The sequence below is a fragment of the Cebus imitator genome, unplaced genomic scaffold (assembly GCF_001604975.1).
Source record: "Cebus imitator isolate Cc_AM_T3 unplaced genomic scaffold, Cebus_imitator-1.0 Scaffold51, whole genome shotgun sequence".
Lineage (NCBI taxonomy): Eukaryota > Metazoa > Chordata > Mammalia > Primates > Cebidae > Cebus > Cebus imitator.
The window spans coordinates 4,731,527-4,745,523 of NW_016107366.1; the positions used below are offsets into that span (position 1 = coordinate 4,731,527).

At 38.5% G+C, this 13,997-nt stretch overlaps 1 protein-coding gene and 1 pseudogene across 1 annotated transcript in view; one reads left to right on the forward strand and one right to left on the reverse strand.

Moving 5' to 3' along the window:
- BAAT (bile acid-CoA:amino acid N-acyltransferase) overlaps positions 1–9,609 on the forward strand; it is a 29,598-nt gene extending 19,989 nt beyond the window's left edge. Inside the window, exons 2-4 of the mRNA XM_017527787.2 lie at positions 1,838–2,353; positions 4,752–4,954; positions 8,123–9,609. Coding sequence (XP_017383276.1) covers positions 1,888–2,353; positions 4,752–4,954; positions 8,123–8,710 — 1,257 coding nt within the window. The 5' untranslated portion in view covers positions 1,838–1,887 and the 3' untranslated portion in view covers positions 8,711–9,609. The remainder of the gene's footprint in view (positions 1–1,837; positions 2,354–4,751; positions 4,955–8,122) is intronic.
- A 265-nt stretch (positions 9,610–9,874) lies between these two features.
- LOC108303789 lies at positions 9,875–12,716 on the reverse strand (annotated as a pseudogene).
- Between the last annotated feature and the right edge of the window lie 1,281 nt (positions 12,717–13,997).

Genomic DNA, 13,997 nt, shown 5'->3' on the forward strand with positions numbered 1-13,997 from the left:
AAAAAAAAAAAAAAACAGATAACAAAACCAAAAATAGACAAATTGGACTATATTAAAATTTTAAAAAATTCTGCACAACCAAGGACAACAGTGAAGAGACAACTTGTTGAATGAAAGACAAGATTTGCAAACTATTCCTCTGACAAAGGAATAATATCCAGAATATATAAGGGAACTCAAACAACTCAAGATTAAGAAAGCAAATAACCTCATTAAATAGCAAGCAAAGAATATGAATAGATATTTTTCAAAAGAAGACATACAGAAGGCCAACAAATATGTAAAAAATAATCAACATCACGAATCATCAGAGAAACGCAAATGAAAACCACAATGAGCTATTATCTTACCCTAGTTGGAATGGCTATTAGTAAAAAGACAAAAATAACAGATGCTAATGAGGATGTAGAGAAAAAGGAATTTTTTTTCTTTTTGAACACTGTTGGTGGGAATATAATTTAGTACAGCCACTGTGAAGGACAGTAAGCAGATTCCTCAGAAAACTAAAAACAAAACTACCACTTGATCTAGCAATCCCACTACTGGGTACTTATTCAAAGGAAAGGAAATCATTCTATCAAAGAGATACTCCCATATTTACTGCAGCACTTCTCACAATAGACAAGATGTGGAATCAACCTAAGTGTCCATTAGTGGATGAATGGATAAAGTAAATGCGGTATGTATATACAATGGAATATTTCTTGGCCGTAAAAGAGAATGAAATCACGTTATTTGCAGCAACATGTATAAAACCAGAAGTCATTATGTTAAGTGAAATAAGGCAAGCACAGAAAGACAAATGTCACTGTCACTAATATATGGGAGCTAAAAAAGTTGATCTCATGAAGGTATAAAGTAAAATATATATCAGAAGATGGTGAGGGTGTGTGGGTTGGTGTGGAGGAGTGGGGATGAAGAGAGGTTGGTTAATAGGTACAAACATACAGTTAGATAGAAGGAGTAAGTTCTAATGTTTGCTAGGCAGAGTAGAATAACTACACTTTACACATTGTATTTCATATTTCAAAACAGGAAGAAAGAACTTCAAATTTTCCAAACACATAGAAATGATAAATTCTCGAGGTAATGGATTCCCTAAATACCTTCACTTGATCATTACACATTCTATGCATGTAACAAAATATCTCATGTACCTCATAAATAGGTATAAATATTTTATCTGAATAAAAAGGTATCCTGAATACCTTTAGCTCCCACTTATAAGTGAGAACACGTGGTATTTGGTTTTCTGTTTCTGTACTAGTTCACTTAGGAAAATGGGCTTTAGCTGCATCCATGTTGCTGCAAAGGATATGATTTCATTTCTTCATGGCTGCATAATATTCTTATTCTATGATCCGTCTCTTTTTTTATGTTCTGTTGCAGGTAAACTCTTGGTTGCAAGATGTTTTGTTTCCAGGACTTGAAGAAGGAATTCGTGTGAAGTCAAATGTCTCATATCTATAGACGTTCAGTAAATCACCCTGTTTTCAGCCCCACATCTCACTTTTATCCTCCATTGTACCTGATTTTTTAAAGGTTCTGTGTAACAGATTGTGTTATCTTTCTAGATGTATTGACACTATTTATGCATATTTTGGCTGCTTCAACACTGGTTTATTATTGTTATAAAATTTGTTGGCTTGTTTACTGTCTTCTAGGAATTCGTTAAAAGCTCTCAGGTGTCTTGCTCTAGAAGAGTATATCGGGAAGTTTCTACATAACTAGAGGGTTAGAATTGACTCTTAAGAGGTCTGAATGCTGATTCAATTCACCTTTCATCAATCCTTATCTCTACTTTATTTTATTGCTCCTTCTTTCTTTCTTTTTTGAGGTTTTGCTGAAGATATTCATCTTCATCATCCCAGGTGCCACACTACAAGAATGATTCAGTTGACAGCTACCCCTGTGAGTGCACTTGTTGATGAGCCAGTGCGTATCCGAGCTACAGGCCTGACTCCCTTTCAGGTGGTGAGTTTTAAGGCATCACTGGAAGACGAAAAGAGAAATATGTTTTATTCTCAAGCCCACTATAGGGCCAATGAATTTGGTGAGGTGGACCTGGAGCATGCTTCTTCACTTGGAGGGGATTATGTGGGAGTCCACCCCATGGGTCTCTTCTGGTCCCTAAAACCCGAAAAGCCATTAAAAAGACTGTTGAAAAGAGATGTGATGAATAGCCCCTTTCAGGTCCAATTAAAACTTTATGACTTAGAGGCACTACCGAGCAGTAAAGCTACCAGTGCTCCAAAGGCCAGCCTGACTCTGAAGAGGTGGTATGTGGCACCTGGTGTCACACGAATTCAGGTTCGAGAAGGCCGCCTTCGAGGAACTCTCTTTCTCCCTTCAGGTGAGTAGAATTTCTCTGTTTATTGTTATTCTTGTTTTTCCATTTTAAATACATTATCCCTCTAGAAATTTAGCTTGAATATGGATAATACACTTGCTTCCTGCCTTACAATCAATGTTAATCTTGGGTCAGAACAAGAATGTGGTAATATTCCACTCCAACTCAAGTTTCATCTCAGCAATTCTGAACCTTGTCTAAGAATGTGACTACATATAGTTTACAGAGTTCCTACATTATGGGATTTACATAGCTTTGGATTTATGCTAAATTTTTCTGCATTGAAGTCTGGCTATATGAAGACCCCTCATCCCGATGCGATGGAAACCATATCCCAGATCCTTGTGCAGGCTCTGTCAGGCTGAGTTTCAGTTTAGGCACGGGGTTATTACCTTGTTTCCACAACAAGCTTGAGATTAGATGGACTGAAAGACTGCAGCAAATATAGAGAATGCAAAGAAACTTTGTACACTCTAGTTTCATAAATATTACATATTTATAGACTATTCCATGAATCAGATAATATAACATGCTTCCTAATGGTTACAAAACTTATTGGAACACTCATAGTTTCCCACAGAAATCTCCAAATACCAATAAGTAACTTGTTTAAACATCTCTTGGTACCTTTCTCAGAAGAAAAGAAGCAATAAAAGCTTTCCTTTCCAAATTCACCACAACCCATGCATTTGTTCAGATAAATTTGAATTTTTAAAATACCCAGTAAATAGCATGTAAACCACTTTATTATGTGTAGGAACCAAGAATTAAATAGCACAAATTGCTGTGCCTCTATTATCCCATTCCAGTTAAAAATCTGTTTATTGGTGCAGGCCTTCCATCTTCGAATGATGTGCTGGCGTAGAGTGTGCTGTTTGTGAACACTCTTGAACGATGCATGTGCTGGGTCTCTTGCTTCAAGTGTGTTTTCTATAGGGGAAACAAAAGAGAGTTGAGTTGTGTGAGGCCATAAGGAGGTTGAGTCAGATCACAAATATTTCTTGATGGCAACATTCTTCCAAGATAAAAGACTCAGTACTTTTAAGTGTTCCCCATTCTTGTGAATCAGAAGGTCAAAATGTCCTTATTCATTTATGCAAATGATAATTTATAACTAAGATATATTCAACATCACTTTATTTCTTCTTTATTCAATGTAGTTAGTTATAGTAATTTTAAAAAATTCCCAGTACCCCTTTAAATCAAGCCACTCCTTTCAAACTTGGATAGGATCGGTCTGGCTTAGTTAAAACCACTTATAAAAGAATAGAATATCCCTAATAAGTGCATTGTAAATTTCTTTCAGTGTGTGGGTTCTGCTTGGTTTTGGAAAAAAGTGGCCTATATGGAGTGAGTGTAGAGTGATACTCTGGCCGTCCCTACTTTTTACCATGTGTCAGCCTGCAGAAAACGAGCATGGTGTTATCTAATAAAAGGGCTCATCATTACACATGCTTAGGTGTAAGATTTCTCACTGTACAGTCAAATGAGTATAACAGAGCAGTGTTAAGTCAGGATTTTAGTGAATACAACCATTTCAAAATTTTTTTTGAACTGTATATTTCTTTGAGAACCAAGTTAAACCTGTGGAACCTCTCATAAGTAAAATTCACCTATAAATACATATATATACTGTATGTGTGTGTGTATATATATATATATATATACCATATTTAGCATAGATTGTAATTTCAGAATCTTCATGGATTTCCTAAAGCCTATTTGTAAACTTCTTTATAGGTTAAGAAGCCCTGGCCTTGGCTGGGCGTGGTGGCCCATGCCTATAATTCCAGCACTTTGGGAGGCCGAGGGGGGCAGATCACGAGGTCAGGAGTTCAAGATGAGCCTGACCAACATGGCAAGACCCTGTCTCTACCAAAACTACAAAAAAAAAAAAAATTGGTTGGGCATGGTGGTGCACACCTGTAGTCCCAGATTCTCAGAAGGCCGAGCCAGGAGAATTGCTTGAACACGGGGGCAGAGGTTGCAGTGAGCCGAGACTGCGCCCACATACTCCAGCCTGGGCGACGGAGTGAGACGCCGTCTCAAAAACAACAAACAACAAAAAAAGAAGCCTGGCCTAATTTCTATGCCTTCCTTTACAACAAGAGTATAGAAACTAATGTGAATTCTCATCTCCTCGGCTGCAGATAGTAAATATGTCAGTGAACGTAGTTCCCAAACATTTAGGTGTTGTGTTCCATTATGTATTCATTGGGCCTTAATTCTGCCTCAGGTAGAAGGCTAAAAGTGTTGGAACTGTACTTGAAAATTTAAATGTTAATTTCAAAATTACATTTGAAACGTAATTTTGCATTTCTGCTTTGTGTTCTCATGCTTTTATTACCTTTTTCACACCTTCTCTTCATGTACCATTCTGTTTTGTTTTGTTATTTTTCAGGAGAGGGTCAATTCCCAGGGGTAATTGATTTGTTTGGTGGTTTGGGTGGGCTGGTTGAATTTCGGGCCAGTCTGCTAGCCAGCCGTGGCTTTGCCTCCTTGGCCTTGGCTTACCATGACTATGAAGACCTGCCCTCCGATCCAGAAGTAACAGATTTAGAATATTTTGAGGAGGCTGCCAACTTTCTCCTCAGACATCCTAAGGTAATTTTTACTTTTTAGTAGGTTTGAATCCCTGAGTTTTTAAAAAATTAATTTTTAATTTTTTTATTTTAAGAGACAAGGTCTTGCTCTGTCACGCAGGCTGGAGTGCAGTGGCATGATCTGGCACTTGGTCAGAAGCCAGTGCCTTTTGATACTACAATGGGCACAGGCTAACTTCCTATGCATTTTGTCTTTCTGAGCAAAAGACACTGGATAAGAAATAAATCATGTGAATTATAAATAACATGGGCATGAATAGAATTTCAGTTTCACTGAGAGAGAATCATACTTGGAAGTTAAGAGAAGTCATAGGATATTATGGTTATTTTTTTTAAAAGATACTGGCTGTGTGTGATGTCTCAAGCCTGTAATTCTAGCACTCTGGGAGGCCAAGATGAGAGGATCAATAGAGGCCAACAGTTCAAGACCAGCCTGGGCAACATAGTCAAACTCTGTCTCTATAAATACTAAAAGAATAGCTGGGTGTAGTAGCAGATGCCTGTAGTCCCAGCTGGAGAGGCTGAGGCAGGAGACTTGCTTGAACCTGGGAGGCAGAGGTTGCAGTGAGTTGAGATTGCACCATTGCACTCCAACCTGGGCAACAGAGAGAGACTCAGTCTCAAAAAATAAAAATAAAAATAAAAATTAAAAAATACAGAATTTCAGAACATGAAAGGATCTTTTAATTGATTTAAGCCACCCCTCTTAAATATACAGGGTAGGAAATAGAGAGTACATATAACTCATTCCATTTGTTTAGTTTTTTTCTCTCTTACCTTAAGAATATCTAACCTTTCCATTGGTTTGGCATGAATTGTACATTTATTCACGTGTTTCTAAGTAGTAGAGAAAATATCCCAAACATTGGTTTATAAAATGCCTTTAAAATATAGGAGATCAATTAAAATAAATATAGGAAGTCAACAAAGGTTTTAGAAAAGTGATGCTTCTCTCTGAGACTCTGTCCTCGCCAGGAGCCAGTGCTCGAGGAGAATCAGAGCTTCATTTTGTGGCATAAGAAACAATTTTCTTTAACTCCTTCTCCTTTGAATTTCCAACCAAATTGGTAAACGGGAGCAATACACTCAATACTCAAAAATAACTCATGAGCACGTGGGTTTCTTTTCAGGTTTACTGGTGTTAGCTTAGTTCAGGACATCATAATTTACTGCTTATGCCAGTGAAATAAGCTATGGCTTTTCTGCCTCCATTTGTGCAAGCCAGAGTTGTAAGACGGGCCTTCCCAGAGCACAGCTATTTTACTCACTTGGCTTAAGAGTCTCCCTATTTATTACAGGACACAGGCCAGGCTTCCTAGCATGTTAGACAAAACTTCCTATGATCTGACTTCTGCATACTTATTCAGTCTTATCTTACGCCCATCTTAAAATTTGTCCTAATTCTCCTCCTTAGTTAGGAAAAGAACTGAAGATGCTTAATACATCTTTCAAAGCTATGCACCATAAAGTTGGTGTTTTCTGTTCCAGACTTCTTATGTTATTTCCCACCTTATACTCTAAAATCAAGTAATGAAGAACTACTCGTGGTTCCTCTAAATGCCTTGCTCTTCATTGCCTCTCAGTTTTTGCATGTGTTTCACCCATGGTGAATGCATTAGGAATGTTTTGGCTACATTTCCCAGAAAAGTGGCTGATGGTGGCTTAAACAATATTGACATAAGGCCTCTTATTCTCTTACATAACAGGTTTGGTGATAGGTGGTTCAAACTTTGATTTAGAAACTCAGTGTAGATTTTGATCAAGGAGATTAGATTGACATTTCTGCAATTTTCTAGCCTTACCCTGAAGGTCACAAAATGACTTTGGCAGTTTCAGGAATTCAGTCAACAGGCCAGCATCTTAGTCTCAAAAGAATGACCATAAACATAGGCTCTCTCTTCATGATTCTGTGTCATTTTGCACAGGGCAAAAACAAAGTCTTTAGGTAGACTATGTTGGCCTTAGAAGAGGGGCTGAGAAAGGGAAATAGATTAGAATCCATCAGAATTTATCCCTTGGAGCTGGATATATTGCTACACTGCACAAAATCAAGGCCATATTAGCCTTGAAATTGTAGAGAATGGCTCTTGTGTAGGCAACTAACAGTGTCTTCTATACTCAGCATAGAATACCATTCCTTCTTGTTGGCTTTCTTTTTCTTTTTATTTTTTGAGACAAGGTCTCATTCTGTTGCCCAGGCTGGGGTGCAGCAGCACAATCATGGCTCACTGAAGCCTTGAACTCCAGGGCTCAAGTGATCCTCCCACCTCAACCTCTTGAGTAGCTGGGCCTACAGGCACACACTGCCATATGCAGCTAATTTTTTTAGTTTTGTAGAAATGCGGTCTCACTATGTTGCCCAGGCTTGGCTTTCATTTTTGATATGAAGACTCATTTTGCAGCCCGTTTCCTCTGAGAGTCTTTCTTTGATCCTGCCATTATTCCCTGCTAATCTGGGTTGGCAGTCTGGCCTATACGCATTCTTAAATCACAGAATTTATGATACTTTAATCACTGTTGTGTTTTTTTTCCTCCTTTCTCTCCATCTGGCAGTGAGTTCCTTAATGACAAGAGATTGTTCCTTTCTTCTCTGTGATTATCAGTGCTTGCTGTAGGGTGGAGGATCTAAGGATGCTTATTTGATGACTGACAATGAGGGACGAAGCTGAGCCAAGCCTCCTTTATGACATTTTTCTCCAAAATAAGAAAACTTTTGGGAAGCCCAAAGCAAATCTAGAATCCTCTGTTGAAATTTCCATGCTCTACCCTACTGATCTCACTTTCTTTCTCGGTCTCTTCCTGCAAGATGCCCTTTCCTCTAAAAGGAGCTCAGAATTGGTGCAAGAAAGTTTAGCAGTCGCTGTACCCTGACCACATTATTCACAATAGTCATGCGCCATTTCTCATTCTCCCCACTACGTTTACATTTTTTTAGGGCGTTTAAAACTCAGAACTGAACACAATACCGAATCCATAATATACAGTCGGTAAAGCTTGAAATGTTTTTGGAGTATTTCTTTTGAACACACAATATATATTCCAGAATTCTATAGCTAGGGTTGTGGGTGGGATTAATACTTGCTTTTGAAGTTCTTTGGTTTTTTTGAGATTGTGGAGTGTTCCTAGAAGAAAGATAGAATAATTTCTCATTTCTATTATTTATTTTCAGGTCTTCGGCTCAGGCATAGGGGTAGTCTCTGTATGTAAAGGAGCAGTGATTGGGCTGTCTATGGCTATTCATCTAAAACAAGTCACAGCCGCGGTACTTATTAATGGGACCAGCTTTAATTTTGGCGTTCCACAGGTATATCGTGGTCAGATCTATCCGCCCCTTCCCTATTCTCCACAATTAATATCCACCAATGCCTTGGGGTTAGTAGAGTTCCATCAGATTTTTAAGGAAACTCAAGTTGGGGCCAGTCAGTATTTTTTTCCCATTGAAGAGGCCCAGGGGCATCTCCTCTTCATTGTGGGAGAAGATGATAAGAATCTCAACAGCAAAGCACATGCTGAACAAGCCATAGGACAGCTGAAGAGACATGGGAAGAACAACTGGACCCTGCTATCTTACCCTGGGGCAGGCCACCTGATAGAGCCTCCCTATTCCCCTCTGTGCTGTGCCTCAATCATGCACGATTTGAAGATATACTGGGGAGGAGAGGTGATCCCACACGCGGCTGCACAGGAACATTCTTGGAAGGAGATCCAGAAATTTCTCAGGAAGCACCTCATTCCAGATGTGACCAGTCAACTCTAAGAAGACTAGATATTCCTAGAAAATAAAGAAGCAAATCTCTTTACCAGAACCTTCTCTCAATTTTCATGGAGGAATGTCCTCCCCCCAACACACACATTTTTTTAAAATTAATTTTGATGATTAAAAAGAGCACAGGGTAAAAACCTGAGATTTCACTTATACTGCATAACAAGCTGACCAAATTGGACATGGTGGATAAATCATAAAACAAATAATTTTACTTATTATTTACATGACTTTTCTTACCATCAGGTTTTCTAAATGGGACTGAGGTATAGTACACTGGCAAAAATAAGAAAAGGCAAACAAGAATAGCACCAAAGTAACAGATACCCAAAACCAAATACCATGTCAGAAAACACCATATAGTAACAATTTATCAGATTAGTGCAGCAGGAGAAAGTTACAATTAATTATTTTAGTGATATTTTTCAACTTCACTACAGTAAATTTGCAACATCATTTTTCATTTGAGGAGTAGTAAAATTCAGGTCAAAAAGGAAAGAAGGAATGGAGCAGGTCAGTTAATTCATTCCAGTAAATTACCTCTTCAGTTCTGAAAAACATGCCCATTAGCACATAACTGAGACACAATAACTAAGACTAGAAGAGACTTGGTTTAAGTTGTGAAGCAAATTCTAATGGAAAATACAAGAAAATGGAACCAATGAGTTTGAAAATGCCCCTTACTGAAAATATGTACTAAAAATAAAATTAATAAAAGTGAAAATAGAAACACGACTCTATTAGTACATACTAGCCTGAGTAGTTTGATGAACTTAGTGATTGGGCCAACTGACACTGTACTTCCATCAGTCATGTTAGAGTAACACACAAATGTGAGCTCTATATGGGCAGGTACTATATTTTCATAAGACCCAAATAGTTACTGTACATCCTATAAATAAAAAACATTTTAGTTTGATATCCAATTGAATATATGAGGACTCCATGTAGTTCAACCACATGGTTGTTTGCTATACAGTCTTGTGCAAATATTAAATTTTTTTTTTTTTGCTGTAAGGCTTTGGTCATATGGTTCTCATAACAACATAACTACCATCTAGCATGTACAACATTTTGTAAGCCTTTAAGTTCAACAATCCATACTGTCAATTTGTGTTATGTCCAAATGCAGTATCCTTGAGGAATATAGTGGGTCAGTTAAATATCTAGAGACCTACAAACATCTGCGAATTCATCCCATTGAGATGGATCATACTGATCTCCATCATCAACTTGCTTTTCATCAGCTTCTCCTACTTCATTCTCCTTATAGTCTTTATCCTGAGGGAATTCTGTATCCTGTCTCTCATCTACACTTTCTTGCCCTCCTGGTTGTGATTTATCTGTACAGCTTACACAAACACCATAGGGTCAAGATCCACGTCTTATTTCAACACTGGCTGCCAACATGATCTTCTTACACACCATACATTTGCATTTTTATCCTTCTTATGCACCAAGAAATGTCTTTTTACATGTTCTCTTCAAGTGTAAAAATAGCACAGCTAAATAATCTCAGTCCTGTATGAATAAGCAAGTGCCTTTTTAGTGTTTGCCTACATTTGGCTGCAGAGCTACAATGATGGCATTTTGACTTATGCATGATTAGAGATGGTGATATAGTTTGTATATTTGTTGTGCCCAAATTTCATGCTGAAATATAACCCCCAGTGTTGGAGCTGGAGCTTGGTGGGAGGTGTTTGGGTCATGGGGGCAGATCCCTCATGGCTTGGTACTATCCTCATGAGAGTATGATAGTGAATGAGTTCTCAAGAGATCTGACTGTTCAAAAGTGTGTGGCACCTCCTCTTCACCCTCACACTCTTTCTTGCTTCCTCTCTTGCCATGTGAGATACCTCCTCCTCCCCGTTCACCTTCTACCATGATTGTAAACTTCCTAAGGCCTCCCCAGAAGCCAAGCAGATGCAAGCATCATGCTTCTGTAAAGCCTGCAGAACCATGAGCCAATTAAACTTCTTTTCTTTATAAATTATCCAGTCTCAGGCATTTCTTCATAGCAACACAAGAACAGCCTAACACAAATGATTCACCATTTCCCCAAGTTTCTTGTTTTGGCCAAGATTCTGGCAATAATCCATATCTGACATCATTTGAAGGACTTGGTATCAACTGATACTTGAAATCATTTGAAGCATCTGATACCAATTAATACTTGAAGTCACTTGAAGTGTCAGGTGTCAAGCCATATTTATTATGAAATCATGTGACATTCTAGCATCACCTCCATCTTGATTAGACCCAGCTTCAGCCAATACAGTCTTATCATCATCTGGCTCAGAGAGTAGAGCAACATCCGCATCTGGTTCTTCCAAGGTTTCTACCCAAATCTGAGTAGCCTGTTTTCCTCTGAAAAGGCAATAGGTGGCTACATCATTGATTAATCTTCCAAATGTGTTTCATTATTAGATGATGTGTTATAAATAAATCTCTTTGTAGTTTGGTTTTTCCTCCGTGTTTCCTGGTATATTGAATTCCCTGGGATCCCATATTATTCCCAGCAAACACTTATTTGACTTTTGGATTCATTTTCAGCCATTTTAGGAGATGCATCCTGGACCCAACTATTGTCATTCACTTAGTTTTCTGTCTGGCCCTAGTTGACATGACAACCATCATTTTCAAGTTTTATATTACTTGCCAAATTGGTAAGATTTAATGTTGCCCCAAAATTGGCAATTTTTGATCCCATGATAAAGACAGACCATCTCTATTAACTGTTTGTTTGTTTGTTGTTTTTGTTTTTGACAGTGTCACTCTGTCACCCAGGCTAGAGGGTAGTGGCACAATCTTGGCTCACTGCAACTTCTGTTTCCCAGGTTCAAGTGATTCTCATGCCTCCCGAGTAGCTGGGATTACAGGCATGAGCCACCACACTCAGCTAATTTTTATATTTTTAGTGGAGATGGAGTTTCACCGTGTTGGCCAGGCTGGCAATTTCAACCGGTTTTGCTATGTACAGCAGACAGATCTTGAACTCCTGGCCTCAAGTGATCCATGCGCATTGGCCTCCCAAAGTGCTGGTATTACAGGCATAAGCCACCCATGCCTGGCCGGGTTTTCTGTTATTATAGTCCATAACTGCAGACCCTGGAACTTCTTCTGATTTAATGCTTATATTTAATCTTTAATAAATTTAGGCATCTTTAATAAAATTTTAGCAAGTTTGAAATTTTACTTGTTTGAAGATAGGCCACTGTCATTATTTTGGCTTGTGAGCACCAGGTTATCAGAATGCAAGACTGAAAATGTTAACTGCAGCAATATCTAAGTGGGTAGTATTATGTTGGTTAGGGCTTTCTTTGCTTTTTTAATGCTATATAAGCTCTTAAAGAAATGGCTGCCAGCAACCAGGATGTTCTAAGGAGCCTTAAAGATGTTCTGCTTACTGCAGTGCTGACCCCACAAAGGGTGCCTTTCTTTCTTGGTTCATTTTGTTGTCACAGAAGTTGACAGCAGTAACAGTTCTCATTTGGTCTACAAGTAAAGTCACAGTACCCCTCCTCTGGTGGTATTTCTGACTCCTTGACATTGGCTTCATAGAGTTTGTACTCAGCAGACATGTGGTGCACACAAGGGAAGGGTTTTCTTGCCATTGTGGGTCCCCCCAAAAGGCTCATCATTCCCCACTTGGGGAAGGTTCAGACCTCCATCATCCATGGGAGTCTTTTGGCACCAACCCCAAGATATAAGACCAGTATCCTTGGAATATTGCAGCAAGGGAAAGTCCTTGAGCTACGAGGTCTGGGAGGAGCGCTGCAGCTTCTGCACTAGAGACTTAGACTGCATGAGTGGGAAGTTCTGGACAGTCTCCCTCACCAGCTCCTACACTGCTGTCCTTCACAGAGGAATGTCTTTGATCACTTATTGTAAGAAGGAAGTCACAGCTAGAGAAGGGAAAGAGGACTGAGAATGGCCACCTTAACTTTAAAAGGGAAAAATGGTTTCCATTTAACCCAATATCATACACTAAGAATCCCATATTTGTAGAAATAAACTTAGAGTCCTACCTGACCTAAAACATTCCAGTTTACAATCATAGCAATACATAAAGGAAAAAAGCTACCACTGAAAAACCACAGAATGCCCTGGCTTACAAAACAGATGTGAAAACAATCACAGGTTAACATTTGTTGATGTCCTAAAACTCAAATTAAATATGCTTAGTGCTCTCATATTTGAAAATGGTAATGCAATTGTTATTGGAAAACTAGATCTGGGAAAAGACTCTATTAGTTTAAGGCAATATGGAAGTTGATATGGATATAAGATCATAGAATGAGTCTACAATCAATAATTCAGCAAAAGCTAACGAAATTAAGTAAACTTATTTTTGCACTTAAACACGTCCAGCATTTTGGCATTTTCAGCAATGAGAAAGGAGTCATATGAAATTCACAGAACTGCAACTTGATGACACAGCCATGATGAGGGGATTGTCTGTCTCTAGATTAGGAGCTGGCAAAATCTTTCTGGAAAGTACTAGATAGTAAATATTTTCAGTTTTTCAGGCCATAGCATCTCTGTCACCACGACTCAGCTCTGCCATGGCACCACTGCAACACCTGTGGGTAGCGTGTAATGAACGGCTGTGTCTGTGTTTCAATTAAACGTTGTGTATGAACACTAAACTGTGCATATAGTCTTTACATCACAAATAGTAATTTTTTTTTCCAATTATTAACAAATATAAAAACCATTCTTAACCCACAAGCAGTACAAAAATTAGGCTGTAGGTTCTTTGGCTTTCAGGACATAATTTTATGGTCCTGGGCATAGTGGAATCGAAATAACCTATCTAAGGTCAGCTTTGAGGGGTTTTCTCTAAGGGGCAAGTCACAGCCCAAATATTTCTGAGCTACTAAATTGCAATGTATGAAAGTAGAAGGTGAAGATGAATGACTAGAAATATGTTTTGAATCATTTTCTAGGTAGGTAGGGAGCCAGTGAGGAATTAGAGTAGTGGAAGTAACAAAAGGACACTTTGGTTGTATGGGCCTAAACTCTCCCGTCTATGTGCTTTCTGATACTCCCTCTGTTTCGAGTAAAATTATTCCATTTGGTTGAGTGAGACTAATAGCCCCTCTCCTCTCTCAGTTATAGAAGTGGTCATATTTCATAGACCCAGTCAGAAGGAACATCTCCTTTGACTGTATGAGTAATAATCACGTAATTGTGATGGCTGACACCTGCAGTCCAAAGTTATAAAGTAGTTGTCATAACGGGTATAATTTTTTATTTCCTCTTTTGGACTTTAGGGGGA